Source organism: Cephus cinctus, unplaced genomic scaffold (assembly GCF_000341935.2).
Source record: "Cephus cinctus unplaced genomic scaffold, Ccin1 Ccin1_scaffold0695, whole genome shotgun sequence".
NCBI lineage: Eukaryota > Metazoa > Arthropoda > Insecta > Hymenoptera > Cephidae > Cephus > Cephus cinctus.
This window is the reverse complement of record NW_014333317.1, coordinates 1-16,933: the sequence shown is the minus strand read 5'-3', so window position 1 is coordinate 16,933 and position 16,933 is coordinate 1. Positions and strand designations below refer to the sequence as shown.

General features: G+C 36.9%; 2 protein-coding genes and 1 long non-coding RNA gene across 14 annotated transcripts in view; 2 read left to right on the top strand and 1 right to left on the bottom strand.

Moving 5' to 3' along the window:
• Positions 1–5,755, top strand: part of LOC107269997 (small conductance calcium-activated potassium channel protein) — a 144,030-nt gene extending 138,275 nt beyond the window's left edge. For 5 of the 7 annotated variants that reach the window (XM_025087425.1, XM_025087424.1, XM_025087426.1 and 2 more), the window contains 4 exons: positions 646–756; positions 1,083–1,210; positions 1,282–1,351; positions 2,827–5,755. In XM_025087425.1, coding sequence (XP_024943193.1) covers positions 646–756; positions 1,083–1,210; positions 1,282–1,351; positions 2,827–3,378 — 861 coding nt within the window. In that variant the 3' untranslated portion in view covers positions 3,379–5,755. The remainder of the gene's footprint in view (positions 1–645; positions 757–1,082; positions 1,211–1,281; positions 1,352–2,826) is intronic. The other 2 variants (XM_015744554.2, XM_015744553.2) reach the window with 1 other exon arrangement.
• Positions 5,756–5,936: 181 nt separating this feature from the next.
• LOC112494676 lies at positions 5,937–11,281 on the top strand. The gene is made up of 2 exons (XR_003060382.1): positions 5,937–10,820; positions 10,926–11,281. It is a non-coding gene; the product is annotated as an uncharacterized LOC112494676 (long non-coding RNA).
• Positions 11,282–11,421: 140 nt separating this feature from the next.
• Positions 11,422–15,984, bottom strand: LOC107269995 (A-kinase anchor protein 17A). Of its 6 annotated transcripts, none has more exons than XM_025087419.1 (8): positions 15,668–15,983; positions 15,380–15,483; positions 14,251–15,306; positions 14,014–14,162; positions 13,721–13,928; positions 13,447–13,641; positions 13,215–13,341; positions 11,422–13,054 (listed from the first exon to the last, which is right to left on the bottom strand). In XM_025087419.1, exons 3-8 carry the CDS (start codon positions 14,851–14,853, stop codon positions 12,150–12,152), a joined length of 2,187 nt encoding a protein of 728 aa, XP_024943187.1. In that variant the 5' UTR covers positions 14,854–15,306; positions 15,380–15,483; positions 15,668–15,983; the 3' UTR covers positions 11,422–12,149. The 6 variants fall into 6 exon arrangements, with proteins under 6 accessions (XP_024943187.1, XP_024943188.1, XP_015600032.1 ...); XM_025087420.1 differs by having other exon boundaries at positions 14,251–14,963; XM_015744546.2 differs by having other exon boundaries at positions 14,251–14,919.
• Between the last annotated feature and the right edge of the window lie 949 nt (positions 15,985–16,933).

Genomic DNA, 16,933 nt, shown 5'->3' with positions numbered 1-16,933 from the left:
TTTTTTTTTTTTTTTTTTTTTTTTTTTTTTTTTTCATTCGACTCGAAACACAATTATTTAGCAAATGCACTTCTCGCGTTCCAGGGCTCAGCTTTTTATCAGGGCTATTTTTTATGTTTTTTTTTCTCCCTCTCATTCAAGTTGCTATCTCTGATCGCTATCACGTGATCGATTGGCACTCTTATGCCGTTTTCCAATTTATTCGATTTAAGAAAAAAGAAAAAAAAAAGATTTTGATAAAGAAGAAATTGATTTTCGATATTTATTATTTACATTTTTGAAATTTATCTTGTGATTAAATTAATGTGACGATCGTTTGGCTGACAATAATTTTCGGAAAATTATTATTTTCGCGCAGATATACGCAAATATAGTTTAGGCGCGACCTAAAATTGAATCTAAGAATAAATAATTCACGAGACTTAATTCCTCTTATAAATATACAGTGATATTAACGATAAAATTAATCATAATGCAATCTACGTTATTACATAGATGCTATAACCAGTTTTGCTTACGTGATAATTAATATCTGCCGATTATTTCGTAACCCAATCGTAATACCTGCAGTTTACCTAAATCTTAAAAAAACAAAGTTACCAGTTTTTTCTTTTTTTCTTTTATTCACAATTACATTTCTTCTAGGGCGCAGGCTGTACTGCGTTACTCGTCGCTGTTGTTTCCAGAAAATTGGAGTTGACAAGGGCCGAGAAACACGTGCACAACTTCATGATGGACACGCAGTTAACAAAAAGGGTGAGGCTTCGCTATTGCTCTGAGAATTATGTGTACAATTATAACTGCCGACTGTCGCAATAACAAAAGACACAAGAAAGCGTCATATTACAAAGTACAACAGTTTGTCCCGGCAGTAAAAAGAAGTGCAAGGAAAAAATTAAAGCAACGGTTTGTCTTTAAGCCGATTAGAATCATGATTATCGACCTTTGACATTGTGCACACGTAATTGAAAATTATCGATTAATAATAAATTTTTCAATTATCCAATCAAACAACAACAGACGATACTGTATTTGCTGTTGACCACAGTGACACAACGACATTAAAGTTGTCTCCGTTGCAGTTGAAAAATGCAGCAGCCAACGTGTTGCGCGAAACGTGGTTGATTTACAAGCACACTCGTATCGCCAAGCGGGTAAATCCAGGCCGTGTCCGTACACATCAACGAAAATTTCTATTGGCGATTTACGCGTAAGTAGGTTAATATAATAGAAAACAAAAAGATGAAAAAAAATATAATTATCGTAATAAACTTTTTTCAGGCTTAGAAAAGTCAAAATGGATCAACGAAAATTAATGGACAATGCAAATACCATAACCGACATGGCCAAGGTCAGTCCCGTCGAATTTCTAATACCAATCAAACCAGCCTAGGTCAATGAGCTGTGCTAGGATTCAATAAAAAAAAAAAAATCCAAATTCAAAAAAGCAGACTTCACCCAACATTCGCTCCCCAAGTACGAACGCCTCAGTTAATCCGAATCAGTTAATCTCCTCAGTGGAGCGCCAAACCGCAAATCTTGATCTAGAACCATTACGGTCCAGGACTCTGTGTAATCTGTTGCATCCCAGGCTATTATTCTCGACCTGCCAATGGGCCAATTATCGTTGCACCTAGAGATTACACTTTGGACCCATATATAAATTGCTACCTTCGTCTTATGTCATTCGTATACATAGACTATATAGAAGATAGAGTCCTGTAATGCTCTACTCTGAGGATCAGATCAAAGACAGATGACCAAGTCTATTCTATTACGTGTTATGTGTCACGTGTGGCGATTTGCATTTTATGGGGTTTCTGGGGTGAACGGCCTGGAGAAGTCGTTAAGGTAGCTACCGTAATAGGTACTGTAGTTACGATTTGTACCGAAGGTAACGAAGGTGGCGCGTCGAGTAATAAGCAGATCAGATTCGAGGACAGCTAAGATGGATCGGAAGATGCTGAGTTACTGATTGTGAGAATGAAGATTGCGCAGTCAGAAAAAAGATGAACGCTGATACTGTGATTTTAAAATAACCGGTTAGAAAAAAAAAACGAAAAATTTTGATTTAGTGAAATTTGTTTATTTGGGATTTAGGAAAAAGGTAATTTTACAGACCAGTCACTTCTTATGCCTTTGACGTTCATCTAGATGCCTGTTCACTCGTATCATCGTATTAGAAATCATGGATATATTCTTTCCAATGTTTCAGAATTTAGTCCACGTATATTTGTACACGGGGGTCTGATCTTCCTCAGAATAAATCGAGTTTGCATAATACATTTTTGTCAATAAACTTGAATAGGTTTTTATGAAATATTACGTTGCTTCTGCTATCTGTGAACACATATGGGCGGCTTTACATAAGCGGACCATTGGGAAGCTTATATGGTATTTTTATCGGGAGAGACAACGTGCGATACTTTTATCGGCAATTTGTTAAACATTGGAGAATCTGCGGGTTACGAGATATCGTGTATTTCATTTTTACAATTGCGCAAGGAAATATTTCATGCTGGGGTGCCGTTGAAATTTATCGACGGAATAGATAGATTTCCGAGGACGCTCGCAGTGGCGCACTCTGTCGGGAGAAATGCGAAGCTCTATGTCAAGTCCAATCCAATACATTCGTATCTCATGGCTGATTTGTCTATGCTGTGAATTCAAACGAGACCATAGTACAAACTTTGTATAGAATGATTTAATTGTTTGTCGGTTAATTTCTGACAATTGTTTCGTCATTGAATATACAATAGTCGTATATTTTGCTCTCTGAAAGTTTCTGTACCACGGAACAATGCTCAAAAATTTGTTTGACCACAGACGCAGAACACGGTCTACGAGATTGTGTCGGACATGAGCACGCGTCAGGACGCCTTGGAGAAGCGTCTGGCTAGTTTGGAGAACATATTGACGTCGCTGCAAGAACAGTTGGAGGAACTTCCGGTGGCGTTGACAAAGAGTTTGGCCCAGCACACGGAGCGTCTTGAGAAACGTCGAAACTTCCTGCACCCTGATACGGCAGTGGCGATGTCAAGTTTCGGGGGTGGTCTCAGCATCGGGATGGCCGGAAGTAGTTTCTCAGCTCATCAGTCCCAGGCCAGTCCGACGAATTCGCCGCTTCTGCCACATTCGAGAAGCGTCCCCAGCGCACCGACCACCACGTCCTTGTATCCATGGGCTGCCAGTCCACTGCCACCTGTAGCCAGCCGTACGCCTCATCTGGTACCAGACACTGGTAGCGGAAGACAACTTCACAGCGTTCCAAACTCCTCCGCACCTACCACTTCGCAATCCGTCACCAAATTAACATCACAGACCGGAATGGGCGGACTCGGAAATAGCCAGAGTTCCGACACCTCGGCGCACAGCTGAGTCTCGTCCTTGCAGCCGCAGCATTCATACTAACCAACAGACGGGCATTCTTATCCGACGCGTACAAGTGCACCCTGTTGTTCCTTACTCATTTTCTATTTGAGTAATAAAATTTACCATTTTCTAAACGCCTACTCGGATTCAGAGTTAGGTCGTAAATTGGTAGTTTGGCTACTACTGACTTAGCGGAATCGTAGAAATTTGTATGGATAAGAAATTTTTGTGATTCATCATTTTGTTTTTTTTAGGTTAGAAAAATATTTAATAAGCATCACTTGAGTGGTAGTCGCTGTGAAATTTACACTGTTGAGCCGAATTGTATTTGTAATGTTAATCGTTAACCGATAACACGTACGGCTGGTTTGTGATGCGATTAGAGGAAATGGTGATCGTGAAAGTAAGGGAAAAGAATGAGTATGGAAACAATACGAGTGCATACGAAACGCGCGGATTCTTCCACTTTGCTGCGGACTGCTCATTTGCCCGCAAAAAAAAAAGCGTGCCTGAAACTTTTACTTAATATTAATGTATTCGACTCGACTCAACCTAACCTTACCTTATCCACTCTCTCTCTCTCTCTTTCTGTATTTCCTAACAATCACGAACGGCGATACTCGCGTACTTTTGCGACGGTCGCGACGCGCATGCGTCGTCGACAAAGAACAAGTACAGTTGCACCAAAAAACACACGTAGGCAGGGACAAAAGCAAGAAGAATAAATAATTACAAGATTTTCTGCTTTGAAACGCTACGAGATCAGCGCCGAAAAAAACGCATTACACCCGTAAGTCGTCGGCCGATTGAATTCATCTGCCGAGCATGCGCAGTAGAGATTCAAACGTAGCTCGGGCAATTTTGACATTTTCAAAAACGCATCTCATTTCTTCGTCCATTTCACTTTGCGTTCTTTTTTTTTTTTTTTTTGAGAGAGAATTTGCGCACGCGCGATTCGCTTCTGTTTCGGACGGCGCGGTCATCGCTCGATGTGGTAATGACTTAGGATTCTCAAGACGAGCCTGATGCATTGACGAAAGACATGAAAAAGATAGTAAAAAACGAATTCCAAAAGAAAAAGACAGGAAAATAAAATTGTACTTTTTTTTCCCGTGCAAGATTTGCGCTATTGCAAAAATATATGATCTTATTATTCGTTTACTGAACGTTCCTAGATAGTAAGATGCAGTCGCGTTCAACACGCATTCATGTTTGATGTTTATGCGCGTCCAGGATATCATGTCTCTGTGTATATATGTCTATGTATGTATGCCATGATAGGGCAGTGTTTTCATTGTAGCGACAAATATAATAGACAAAGATTAAGTATATATATATATATATATATATACAATTGTCCACGATTGCTGTAGCCAACATAGCCATTTAAAAAAAAAATGTCATGTCTCAACAGACTAACATATTTGTGTTACAAGCCCGTATAACACATAGTGTTAGGAATTTCTCTAAAACATACTCGACGTGTAAATGTAATGTTATCTATAGGACTGTTGTCGCGCAATGAAAACGCGACCCTCGCCTATAAATTCGAATATCGGCCGAAACCGTGTGTGCAATGGGCTTTGAAGAAAGAAAAAAAAAAAATCTTAACCCAGTTTATCTAGTCGGTCGTCCATTTTTTTGTTTTCTCTTTTACTTTCAAAAGCATAGTTTCGCGAGAAGCATTTGCCTCCTCTCGAAACGGGACCAAAAAAGACACAATCGTGACAAACAAAAATTGTTACCGTAGTGTTCCTTATGTTACTTCTGGAGTTATAAGTTATAAATCTCAGTACTGCACCTGCTGCAACTGCAACCTATGTTACACCATTTTCCTTAGTATTTTTTTTTTTTTCTAATTCCATATAAAATTTTTCTCATATCTCATCACTCTTCGTACAGTTTGCGTTTCATGCTAGTTTTTCTTCCCTTTGAACTTTTCGTAACCCTTGAACCGTCATTGCATTTTTCTATCACTTTGTTACTATCATTTACGTTTACACATAACTGCAACAGTCATGCCAACAGAATGTCTCATGAGCGTGATTGTCGCTACTCTCGAGTCTCCATATACGGTGTACCCGGTTACACCGGACACGACAACAACACAGTATTTTTATATGGAATTTCTTGAAAGTGCATTATAGTGCCGGAAGTGATCGCGTGAAATTTGTAACAGTCGCATTTTTACGTTTAGCAGGTAAAACGGAAAAAAAAATAGAAAAAAAAAAATTGAATCGAATCCAAGAGTGTCGACGTGCGAATTTCACGAGCGATTCTCAAGTTAAGAATCCTGCGACAGCGTTTTCCACCAATGAGGGATGCCTCAGGGTGACGAGCTAATAAAAAAAAAAAAAAAAAAAAAAAAAACAAAAGAAAAAAAGAAAGGCAATCGCTTATCCCTCATCTCGTTTAGTTGTCTCACTCTCATTAGTCTTATTTGCTACTTTCCTCCAATATATTCTTGTCGCTTCTTATAGACTTACATTTCGCTCTTTTGCTTAGTTTATACCGAGTTTAATTGAGCAATATATTCTGGACTATTTTAGATATCACGGAAAAAAAAAAAAAAAAAAAAAAAAAAAAACCAAAGGAACAAAAGTAATTAAATAAATGTACTAAACAAATTACAACAATGAAGAATGATTGTAGTACTTAAAAAAATGGCGATGCGACGATGAACAAAAAAAAATAAGTGCGAACTATAATAACATTGTAGAACGAACATGAATCTATATCATATACCTAATCCTAAAATCTAAAACCTAATCTCTATCCTAGAGCTCTTTGAAACTTTTCTCTCTTCCTTCTTACTTAAGTAAAACCAAATAATCGCCCATTGCAAACTTTCACGGCTGAGACTAAATTGCATTAATCCTCTTTGAGCGTACGTCCTTGCTGCACTGAATGCATTTCTAAGAGGCCAATGCAGTTGCCGTGCCAGAAAGGTTGTGCAACAAGTGGAACAAGAACGGACAAAAAAGAGACGATAAAAAGTTTAGGAAACAGTTTTGAAGAAAAAAAAAAGAAACGCGTGAGATTAATCAGTTTACGTCGGCTTAATGCGAATTTATACTTGCGTAACTTTACTATTTGCGAATTGAATACGACGATGAAGGAAAAGAAAAGAAAAAAAGGGAAAAGAGATAGCTGTAACTATATGATCATAGTCATTGTTCAATTTGATTTTCATAGTCGTCACTGTTATTATTATTGTCAGGATTATTAGCATTTTTAATAATCTTTTTATCATAATCATTTTTTATATTTTCTTTTATTATCATTATCGTTATCACCGTTACTGCTGCTAACCCGATCACTACTACTATTACAGCTACTACTATCTACTATCTACTATCTACTACTTGACTATCACCATTATCGCCACTATTAGGAATTAATAGTTTAAAATCTTAAATAATTTATTAAGACAAGGACTTTAATCTACATTATCCAATGGTTATCACCATCTAGTTGTTATACGAAATGACCAAAGATTACCAACTAACTGTACCAAATTAGATGATAGCGACTACGAATCGTGGAAGCACTTTTAAAGGAAAACAATGGATTTTGCATCGAAAGAATTCAAAGTCCCAAAAACGTGTTTGCAAGAATGTGAATAAATTTTTTTTTTTTGTATTTTTAAGTAAAAACAAACAGTCGCTCTCATCCCAGTGTCAATGATGACGTTGTTGCAATTTGATATTTAACATCGATATACAATGATAGCTTTGTGCACATGACAGAACAACTGTTGTCACTCTGTATGGTTGTAATGTTATAGACTGTCGATACCTATTGATACCTATTGATACCTATTGATTCCATAATGGCACGTATAAACGCACCTTGGGATGGAACGAGCACAGAGTTATTTCGATTAACGTCCGGTTGCACAGACTGAAATAAAATTGAATTTGAAATCGATAGAATGACTTTATCGAATTTAATGCCAATTCAATTGCGTATAAAGGTCCAATGCGAATTTGGCCCATGTGAACCGGATTGATTGCACATTAGCATTAATTAAGTGCGATTTAAAGTCGTTATCGCGATTTACCTACTTTACCGAAATTGAAGTTAATTAATTATCGTGTCATTTAATTAGAATACACGGTACTTGAGTATTGACTCTTTTGTTTTTGTACATACCAAAATATTTGCCAAGATCGCAAGCCTGACGAATTAACCAGGAATTGCAGTGTGCGATTCTTTCGATGCAATTCCGAACTAGGTATAGGTTTACGAGAGTGATACAGGGTGTTTCATATTAAAACTCCGTATTGCTATTCATGGACGGTAAATATGTAACACACGATATTTGTCGGCGTACACTCTTTTAATGACATCGAGATAAGTAAGCTTGAAGAGACTATAAGACCAGAGCACGAGTCGATCTTAATGTTCGATCGGCGAACGACGACGCAACGCAATTCCAGATGACGAACCCTCGTAAATGCATTCGTTACTTCTAATGTATATTCATTGTTGTACTACGTACAATGGCGTTGCGCTAGTTTATTGCAATCTATACAGTATTGATTGGCAATTTGTCTTTGTATGACAAAATGAAAAGGTCCTTCGTAAATGATAACAGAAAAAGTTGCTTGGGTATCTGAATTTTTTGCGCAGCGAATCTTTATAGTAGCTTATGACGTTATCAGTCGAAATCGATGCTGCATCATAGGAGGGGGTGATAGTGATGATTTTTTTTACATGCAGAAAATATTTTCCGATTTAAGAAAAAAAAAAAATACTTTTTTCGGGGCTCAATAATGTCGCGAAATATGAGGTTGAGTGCACCTGAAAGAAATTAATTTAATTGGAATTAAATGAAACAAAAATTGCAGCGGTTTAGAGGAAAGTGAAGACAGCGTTGCGTTGGTCGTATACCTTTTGACTACTGCGGGTACATACCAATGTGCACTCAATGTAACACGTTTACTGTGACCTGTAGGTGCATAAGTGCACACTCGGTGTAAAACAAGTGCACATGCACTCACAGTTAGAACACTTTTTGGTTGTGCTGTTCCACACTCGAAGGGTCGGCAAAAAAAATATCCCTTTTTTTAAAGATAGTCAAAATTGAAAAACGTGATTTTGCAAAAAAAAATTTATTTTCAAAAAACTCTGTTCTCTCTGTCAGTGTTTTACCAGGTCAGTATTTGCAAAGTTTTGTGAAAGAAAATCAATGTGTTCGAGCACAAATATGTTCCATGACAGTGAACGGATCCGATGATATAATTATTTAAAAAATTCTAAAGCACGGTGCACTCTAATAATTACGAAAAAAAATCTGCACGCTCAAAAACGCATTTTTGACTTTTCGAGATGCAAACAACAACAAACGTTACGATACAATTGGGCGATGCGAAATCTGCCAGCCAAAAAGAAAGTGGTCCAATTCGCGTTAAATGTTCATTGTACTACTTTATCGGGTTGTCTAACGTTTTCGCGTTGTTTAAATTGAGTCAAGTATTATACTTAAAAAAAAAAACAAGAAAAAACGTAACCTAAAAGACCTAGAAAAAAAAAGACCTATAAAGACTAACGATCCCGAGGAGCTTTGGATCCATATGTATAAGGCCGCCATATGTCTGACTGTCGTTTCAACCACTCGCGAACTTTGAACGTTACTTTCACATTTCTTCCGCTTGAAATGCACCGTAAATCTCGATGCGATTTAAGAGTCGAAAACTTGTTTTATGTGAAAAAGATAAAAATTTTTTCAGAGTTTCACATTCGACATCAATTCAGACGTTCGCGTCGAATAATTCCCGGCCATAAATTACCAACTCATTGTCATCTCATTTACGTTCACCAAGCAGATGGGTCCACGATAAAACAACATATGGGTACAAACTTAGAGATACTAAACCACGATTCTCATGCGAGCATAAAGATTTTTCTAAATCACAAAGTACGAATCGGTTTATTAAACGCTGTCCGATTCCTATGAGCGATTTTACCAAGAATCGCTAAGCGGCCAATCGCATTGCGTCGTCGAGAGCGAACGACCAATGGGAAGCGTGCACGACACGTCAGAGACAAACACGAAAAATACACAAACACAATAAGCTCTTCAAGTCTAAACGTCAAAAAGTGGTATCTGTATATATGTGTTAATGTAAAAGTACTATATTTGTACATATTGTTAAGTAGTTTTTAATGACGTATTAAAAAAAAAAAACATTAAATAAAAAAGAAGTAATGTAATAAAGGCTATGTGAAATTACGTAACGACATATTCAATGTTTATCACAGACGAAGTTTAAGATCTCGTTCACACCGAAGCGACTGTAGGCTGACATTTGAATTGAGAGCGAGTACAAGAACAAAAGCAGTAACACCGATGGTAAAGCAGCAAAGCTCAATTGAACCGGATTAAAGTGACAAAATGCACAAGAAAAATGTGTTCATGCAGAAACAAACCCAAATTCATCCCCATTGCCGCCACAAAGATTTGCTTGTCTTGATTTCTACTTTTGTTCTTGTACTAAATATCGGCAACAAGAAAAAAGAAAATTTACAATAATTTTAGTACTTTGCCATATACGTATGTAAATGCTCTCTTTCAATTTGAATCAGGCCAAAAAGACCGCGCAAAACGATGATGTTCCACTGATCGCGAATTCGTTTTAATTGTCGATTTTACTGATTACAAATTATCGATTACTGCTAGCGTGCCTGAGTAGTTAAGTACATTTAAATTAGAGCGTTAATTGAGGGCTTAATTTATTAAGAGTACGAAGAAAATTTTGAATACGTTTTTATTTTTAAAAAATTCGAAAGTCCCGATTTAGCCGTTAAGTCAAGAACAGAGAATTCACGCGAGCAGATATTTAACGTTGTCGAATAAATTTGTTAACGCACGTAACATTGACATTGTCAATTTTCAATGTAAACGATACATACATATGTAAAGTTATAATTTCTTTCGTAATCACAGGTGAAAGAGAATATCAATAAGTTTATGCTAGTGGCGACGCACGTTCTTTCGTAGAGAAGAATTATATATGATGTAATTTCCGAAATTAGGTCGAAACCATAAAATAATACCGATGTCCGATCTATGAACGATATATTTTATAATTACGTCACTTACTTTTCATTTTCCCGCAAAATTCATACTACTCGACTTGCGTCGTAGTTCACGTAAACGCGGTAGTCACTATAACCTATTGGGATAAAAAAATATTTTTTCATTAAGGGTTACATTGAATTCAGATGTCCTAGGATGAAAATTTAAGGAATAAAAATAATTGCGGATAACGTCATGTGTGTATTGTACGCGTGGACGGGGATTCGGATTCATAATTTACGTAACGAAGACAATTAGACAGAAAAATTATGTAAAGAAAAGTTTCTATCAATTTTCATGGTGAGATAAACGTTTACATTATTCTAGGCAGTACGAATTGAGCTATCGAACGTTGCTATCGTTTGTAAGTATTTCAAAAAATTATGAGAATCGCTATTGTTATAAAAGACGTAGAGCATCGTGGATCGATTAACGAATTTGATTAAATTTTATTATTTTGTGTTAACAGTCGCAGTTGGTTGAACGGCTAATGAAAAAGAGGCAGTTAAGGCAATATTATTCTCATTAGTTAATGTCACACGTCCACGCGCACTCGGTGGCACGTATGTACTACGTAGCTACTAGAATGTAATTGTAAATTTTTGAAGTGTGATAATCGATGCTCGAAATTATGTTTTTCCAACTATTATTACGGTTATTATACACATATCTTTTGTAGTACATTTTAATGCCAAACACAGATATGGTACAGTACAACGTTATCCGATGCCGTTGTCCATTTTGTGATGGAAATTTCGGTCGAAATGGCCGATTACTAAGTTTGGATTACGATTTGTTGGAAATAAAAATTGTTTTTCAAAGTAATTAATGTATTTTGGGAATTAATGAGACCTTTAGAGGATTCGTGATCGGGAGACGGTGAAACAGTTTTGAGAAAGAAAAGTTGGCGTTGATTTTAAGGACCTTCGTTTATCGAGAAAGGTATGAGGTAAGTCATTGTAAAATTACTTTTAAACAATGGAGTATATTGTTTACGAAGGACATAAAGATGTATTATAAATATTATATCGTTACGAATCCTGCTGATTCTCGATCCGGAATACGTTTAACAATTGTTTGCTTGATTAAAGAAAATGAAATTACATGCCTATGTAAAAAAGAGGTATATTTCGTGAAATTGGAGTAGCTGTTAAAAGTATGAATTTTCTTAAGTATTATTCGTTTCATTTTTAATACCACCGCCATCTTGTCATGGTGAAGAATAATATTCTGCTTTGACTTCAAATCATTGGGTCTATTCTTATTTATCATTACACTCCTCATCGGTGAGAAGAAAATATTCATGAAGATTAAATTCAAAGCACTATTATTGTTGGCAGCTTGTAGGATTTTATTTGCAAATAGAAATATACGTGAATAAAGTGGCTTTCCTCTAAATCTCCAATTACAAATATTTTCACACATTTTGTCAATCAAGACCGATAGACTTTTTTTTCCGTATATTCACGTAGTATTTGCATTTCATGCAAACTGAGTTCGAACTGTCACACGTTAAAATATGTATCTGTAAACTGTTACACTCTTGAGAAATACAAGCGAATTCTCAAAGAATACTATAGTCTTTAAAATTGTCTATAAAGTTCAATAGTTGTACGAATCGCTTTGCATTGCTTCCATCGAACTTTTTTTCTTCTCTTGCAAAGTCCATCACACTTAAATCTTAACTTCCTTTCTAATCAGAAGTTATTGTCTCAGTTTGTGAAGCAGGAGCACTTTCTTTCACCTCATTGGTAGTAGTAACACATTGACCTTTAACTTCATCTTTATTAGACTTCTCGTCATTTTCCTTTTTGGAAGTATCCACAGCCTTAGACCAAGAGCAACTTCTACGACCCGGTGACTTTGGGAGGGACCAGGAACTACTGCGAGATTTTCTTCTAGACGATGGAGTGCGACATCGAGCCCGAGTGATCCTAACTCTAGAGGAAGATCTGCCACCGCCTTTACGCCTATTTCGCGAATTCGTACGCGTCCTTGACTTGGAACGTCTTCTTGATCTTGAGTGCCGTGATCTAGATCTAGATCTAGATCTGGATCTGGATGATGAAGATGATCTCGTTCTACCACGTCTCCTGGATCTGGACTTAGATCTGCTTCTGGCTCTTGATCTAGATTTGGATCTACTTCTACTTGCACTCCTATTTTTAGTTTTGCTTCTGCTTCTGCTTTTACTTCGGGTTCGCCTTCTTCCACGGGACCTCGACCGCGATCGCGATCGTGATCGAGATCTAGATCTTCTTTGACTTCTCGACCTGGACTTGGAACTCCTTTCGTAATCACTTTCGAAGTCATGATACTCCTGACCTGCTAGGTTGGCAAAGTACTTGTAGTATTGTTCGTTGTAGAGGTGAGGATTGAATGGGCGGATTGGTCGAATTCCTGGTGGTCCACCTCGCCATCCTGGAAAAGATCCTCTGCTACGTCCACGTTGATAACGACCACGTGGTCCTCCTCTAGGAACTCCGCGTCCTAACGGCGGATAGAGCATCGGCAGAGCTGCTTCATAATACCAAGCTTGTGGAAATCTGGGATACATCATTTGATAAGAAAGGTCAGCTGGATCCACAAGTGCAGGAGCTGTAAATTAAATACGTGTATTTTTACATTAATCTATTATTTTTATCTTATCTTAAATTATTGAAGATTGATGAAAGGCTCGGTCATTGATGATCAGGAATGTTATTAATAGAATTTTTGTAATGAAATAGTAAGACTTCTGATCCCGTTGACATTTTACCTGCAGAGGATGATGAATGTGGAATATCTGTGGTTAGGACACTTTTAATCTTCTTTTTACTTTTATCATCTTCTTCACTATCCGTTTCATCTCCGGATCCAGATTCTTTACCCTTCTTACGCTTTTTCTGCAAAGAAACAATGATCCAAGATTAGTTGTGCATGAGCTAAAAAAATACGAAGAATAGCAAGCGATCAATACATCAACTATAAACCGGAATAACGGAACGAACCTTTTTCTTCTTTTCTTTTTTAGCTTTCTTCTTTTTCGATTTCTTCAGTTTTTTATCCTTCTTTTTGTCATCATTCAATTCCGACTTATCGTTTTTTCCACTGCCGTCAGTAGATTTTTCCGTTTTACTCTCATCCTTCTTTATGTCCGTTTCCTTCTTTTTGTCAATATCAATTACCTTTTTCTCCAGTTTAATCTACAAATATAAGTGAATAATTAATTATTGTTTTAATAATGAATGAGGATTATGTTTGGGAAACAAAATTTGAACAAACTTTAATTCTGTCAAACAATTCATCCAATAAGCGTATGCTTTCCAATTGTCTTTGTGCTTTTATCAACTTCTGTTCCTCCCTGGCAATTTTCATTGACACTTTATCCTCTTCCTGCTTTCGGAATACAGTCAAAGCTTTCCTCTTCCGTTTTTCTTCTCGTCTACGGCGTCGAGCCTCTTTGGCTGTCAATTCAGCTTCTTCTTTCTTTCTGCAAGGTTAAGCGGGAAACTAATAACCGATCAGAAAAAAATATACATAAAATGAATAAATCAATGCAACTATTTGACACGAACTTTAATTCTTCTCGTCGCTGAACTTCAGCTTCCTCCTTCCTTCGCAACTTCTCAGCTGCCAAACTATCTTGAGCTATCAGTCGCTTCCTTTCGAATTCCCTATGCGCCACGGAACTGTCACTCATGTGTTTTGTTTTGTCAAAGTCAACCTAAAGAAATCATCCTTGACTCAGCATCACAGTATCATCGACATCATAGAGACAAAATTTTCTTAAATTATTTTCACCGAAAATTCACCTTTATATTAGCAGTAAGGTAGTTCTGTGGTTCCTTCTTGAGTAGTTTCATGCCCCGCAGTGCATCCATAGCTCTGACAAAGTCCATGTATTCGACATACTGTATGTAAGCATCAAAGAAAATTCCATCACCGTAGCTGAATTTCTGAATATTAGTACCAAGTCTCATCCTGGATCTGTATGGATCAGCTGCTGGTACATCAATCCGCTTTGGATTACCCCATTTTTTGAACACCTTGGTGATAAGAGATTCACTAGGTGTGGACCTGCCATCCTCCGTAAACCACTTGACAGGAAGTCCCGTGACGTGTATCGTGTCTGGCCTTTCGCCTGCTTTCAACTCATTCATGTGTTTGGCATCCCTAAAGTAAGAATCCCAGGCATGCCTATTTGGAAACTCATCCTTGGCCTCGATGGCACGAACTTTCAGAACATTTGAGAAGCCAGCCAAATTCAAACGTTGGGAATCTAGGCGCATCAGTACTCGTTGCAAGCGACATCGGTCCCGTAGGTCTCCTTCCAGTCTGATAAATTCTAAAGTACTTTTGGCAACCTTCAGGGATGCGAACTCGTCCGGCTTTATCAAGGTACGTATCTTCTCCATTACCTCCCATGTCGATATTGTCTTTCCTGTTTATATCGTAGCAATGCGCTGTAAAACCTGCTGATACTTGTGAAATGATCGGTTTTCCGCTAATTATTAATAAAAAACGTCTGTATAAAATAGGGGTTGTTTCATTCTTTTCCAGATACATTGGGTCATTCTTTACGAATACTGAACGATGAAGATTATAGTGACTATTGTACTCTTGTGCATTTACAACCGTATCTGACTATACAAATCCATTGCTTGTAGTGTTCAATTATTTGTGTACCTTATACCCAAACTTTGTACACTTCTCAATCAAAATATAACTATAAGAGAAGGAAGCAATACGACTCCATACACTGAACATTCATAATAATAAGAGTTTTTATTGGAGTAAGCGAATCTCTATGAAATATTGAGTTGAGTATTATTTTATTATATAAATTCAGGTAGATCACTTGACATATTCTGCACAAAAATAATATCAAACGTTGGATCGCAATAACAAATACACAGTGTTCAAAGTTCCAAGATATTTTACCTGGTGTAGTCAGTTGGGGCAGATTAACAGACACGTTAATTTTTGCAATAGGTTTTAAATATAGCCCACGCGGTGGATAAAGCGGTACGGCATCGCTTAGATCCCTACAGCTCCGAAACCCATTAACAACCTCTCCACTGGAAGTTTCACCTACCTTCTTATCGTCAGTCATTATAGAAATTTAATGTATATGCACGCTTTGCATATTAAAGTATAAACCAAGCGATGCGATACACGATGCTGATGAATGAATACAGGACAAAGTCTAAGTCTAGAGAACTATCTTACGCATAAAGCAGTTCCAGCAGATTTAAAACTTTTCAGTAGAGAGGTTGTTTTTCTGAGGTTTTAATAGCCTCACAAAATTCTTGACGCCCTCGCCATCATCCACACCTCCTTTCTTATTACAAGATTCACACGTTATTTACACGTGAACGTTGAAGTATTAAATAACTTGATACTCTTTCCGCGAAAGAAACACACGAATCGTGCAATAATATTCTTTACTTCTACTTCTTTCACATCATTTCCCGTTTGCTGTGATTTCAGACACCATTGTACATTATTGCAACGAACGAGAGTCTAGCTTTGCGGGAAAGCAAGAAGGTCGATAAATCAGTTAGTAGCCAAACTCTGCCAATATTCAAGCTGTTTTATTTACCGATCGTCAGTAAATAATTAAACAAAACTACGTTATCTCCTTACGTGGTTTCATTTGTATGACACTGCGTCAATGCATTCTGCAATTACTATTTCAACAGAGATGAGTAGGAAGATGCACAACGCTACGGTCTTAGGCGATACCAAAAACATGGCGCTAAATCGCAATGGCAAGTTGGGAAATAGAATTTTGTGATCATCGTCGATAACGCATATCCATTCGTAACCGAGTTGAACGTGATCACGCACGGATAGTTTGGCGGGCAGAGGTATTTTATGCTTACCTGAAGAGTTATCATATGGTTATCATCGTTTTATTGCGAATAGTTGACACTTTGAAGTAAAATAGTTGAAAGTAATAATATAATGAACTTTAAATGGTTAATAAAAGGAAACATTACTAATTATTTGTATTACAGTAGTTTATAATGAAGTGAGTAATCAAATTAAAACCCTACTACAAATTACAGTATTATAAACATTGAATAATATTTTATTACTTATTTTCTGATGCTTGGTTTCAAATTCAAAATTAGCGAAAATTCGAAAAATTCAATAAAGCTTTATAAATAATATGAAATATTTTTGGATATTGATTTACTTTCAAAACTTATTCAAAATATAAAATTAAGGTTAAATTAAAATCTCGCAGAATATACTGAGTAGGTAAAGATTGAAAAAAAATTACGTTCAAATTGAAATATTAATACTATAAATTAGATGATTGGAACATTAGAATAACTAATTAAATCAATAAAGTAAGATATTAACACTTAGAAATCGGAAATTCTGGCCAAGCATATTTAGAAATACTGCAAGTTGCCCAAAATCGTGTGCGCGCAAAATCGTCGCGCAGGACTCGGCGAGTGGGAGCAGGCGGATGGTGGGGGCGCT

Excerpts from the sequence above, each read along its gene's own strand:
- LOC107269995 (XM_015744542.2), bottom strand. The coding sequence starts at position 15,551 with ATGACTGACGATAAGAAGGTAGGTGAAACTTCCAGTGGAGAGGTTGTT. Across the intron at positions 14,163-14,250 it reads ACCTTACTGCTAATATAAAG|GTTGACTTTGACAAAACAAA; the intron begins GTGAATTTTCGG and ends TGATTTCTTTAG. Across the intron at positions 13,055-13,214 it reads ACATTCATCATCCTCTGCAG|CTCCTGCACTTGTGGATCCA; the intron begins GTAAAATGTCAA and ends TTTAATTTACAG.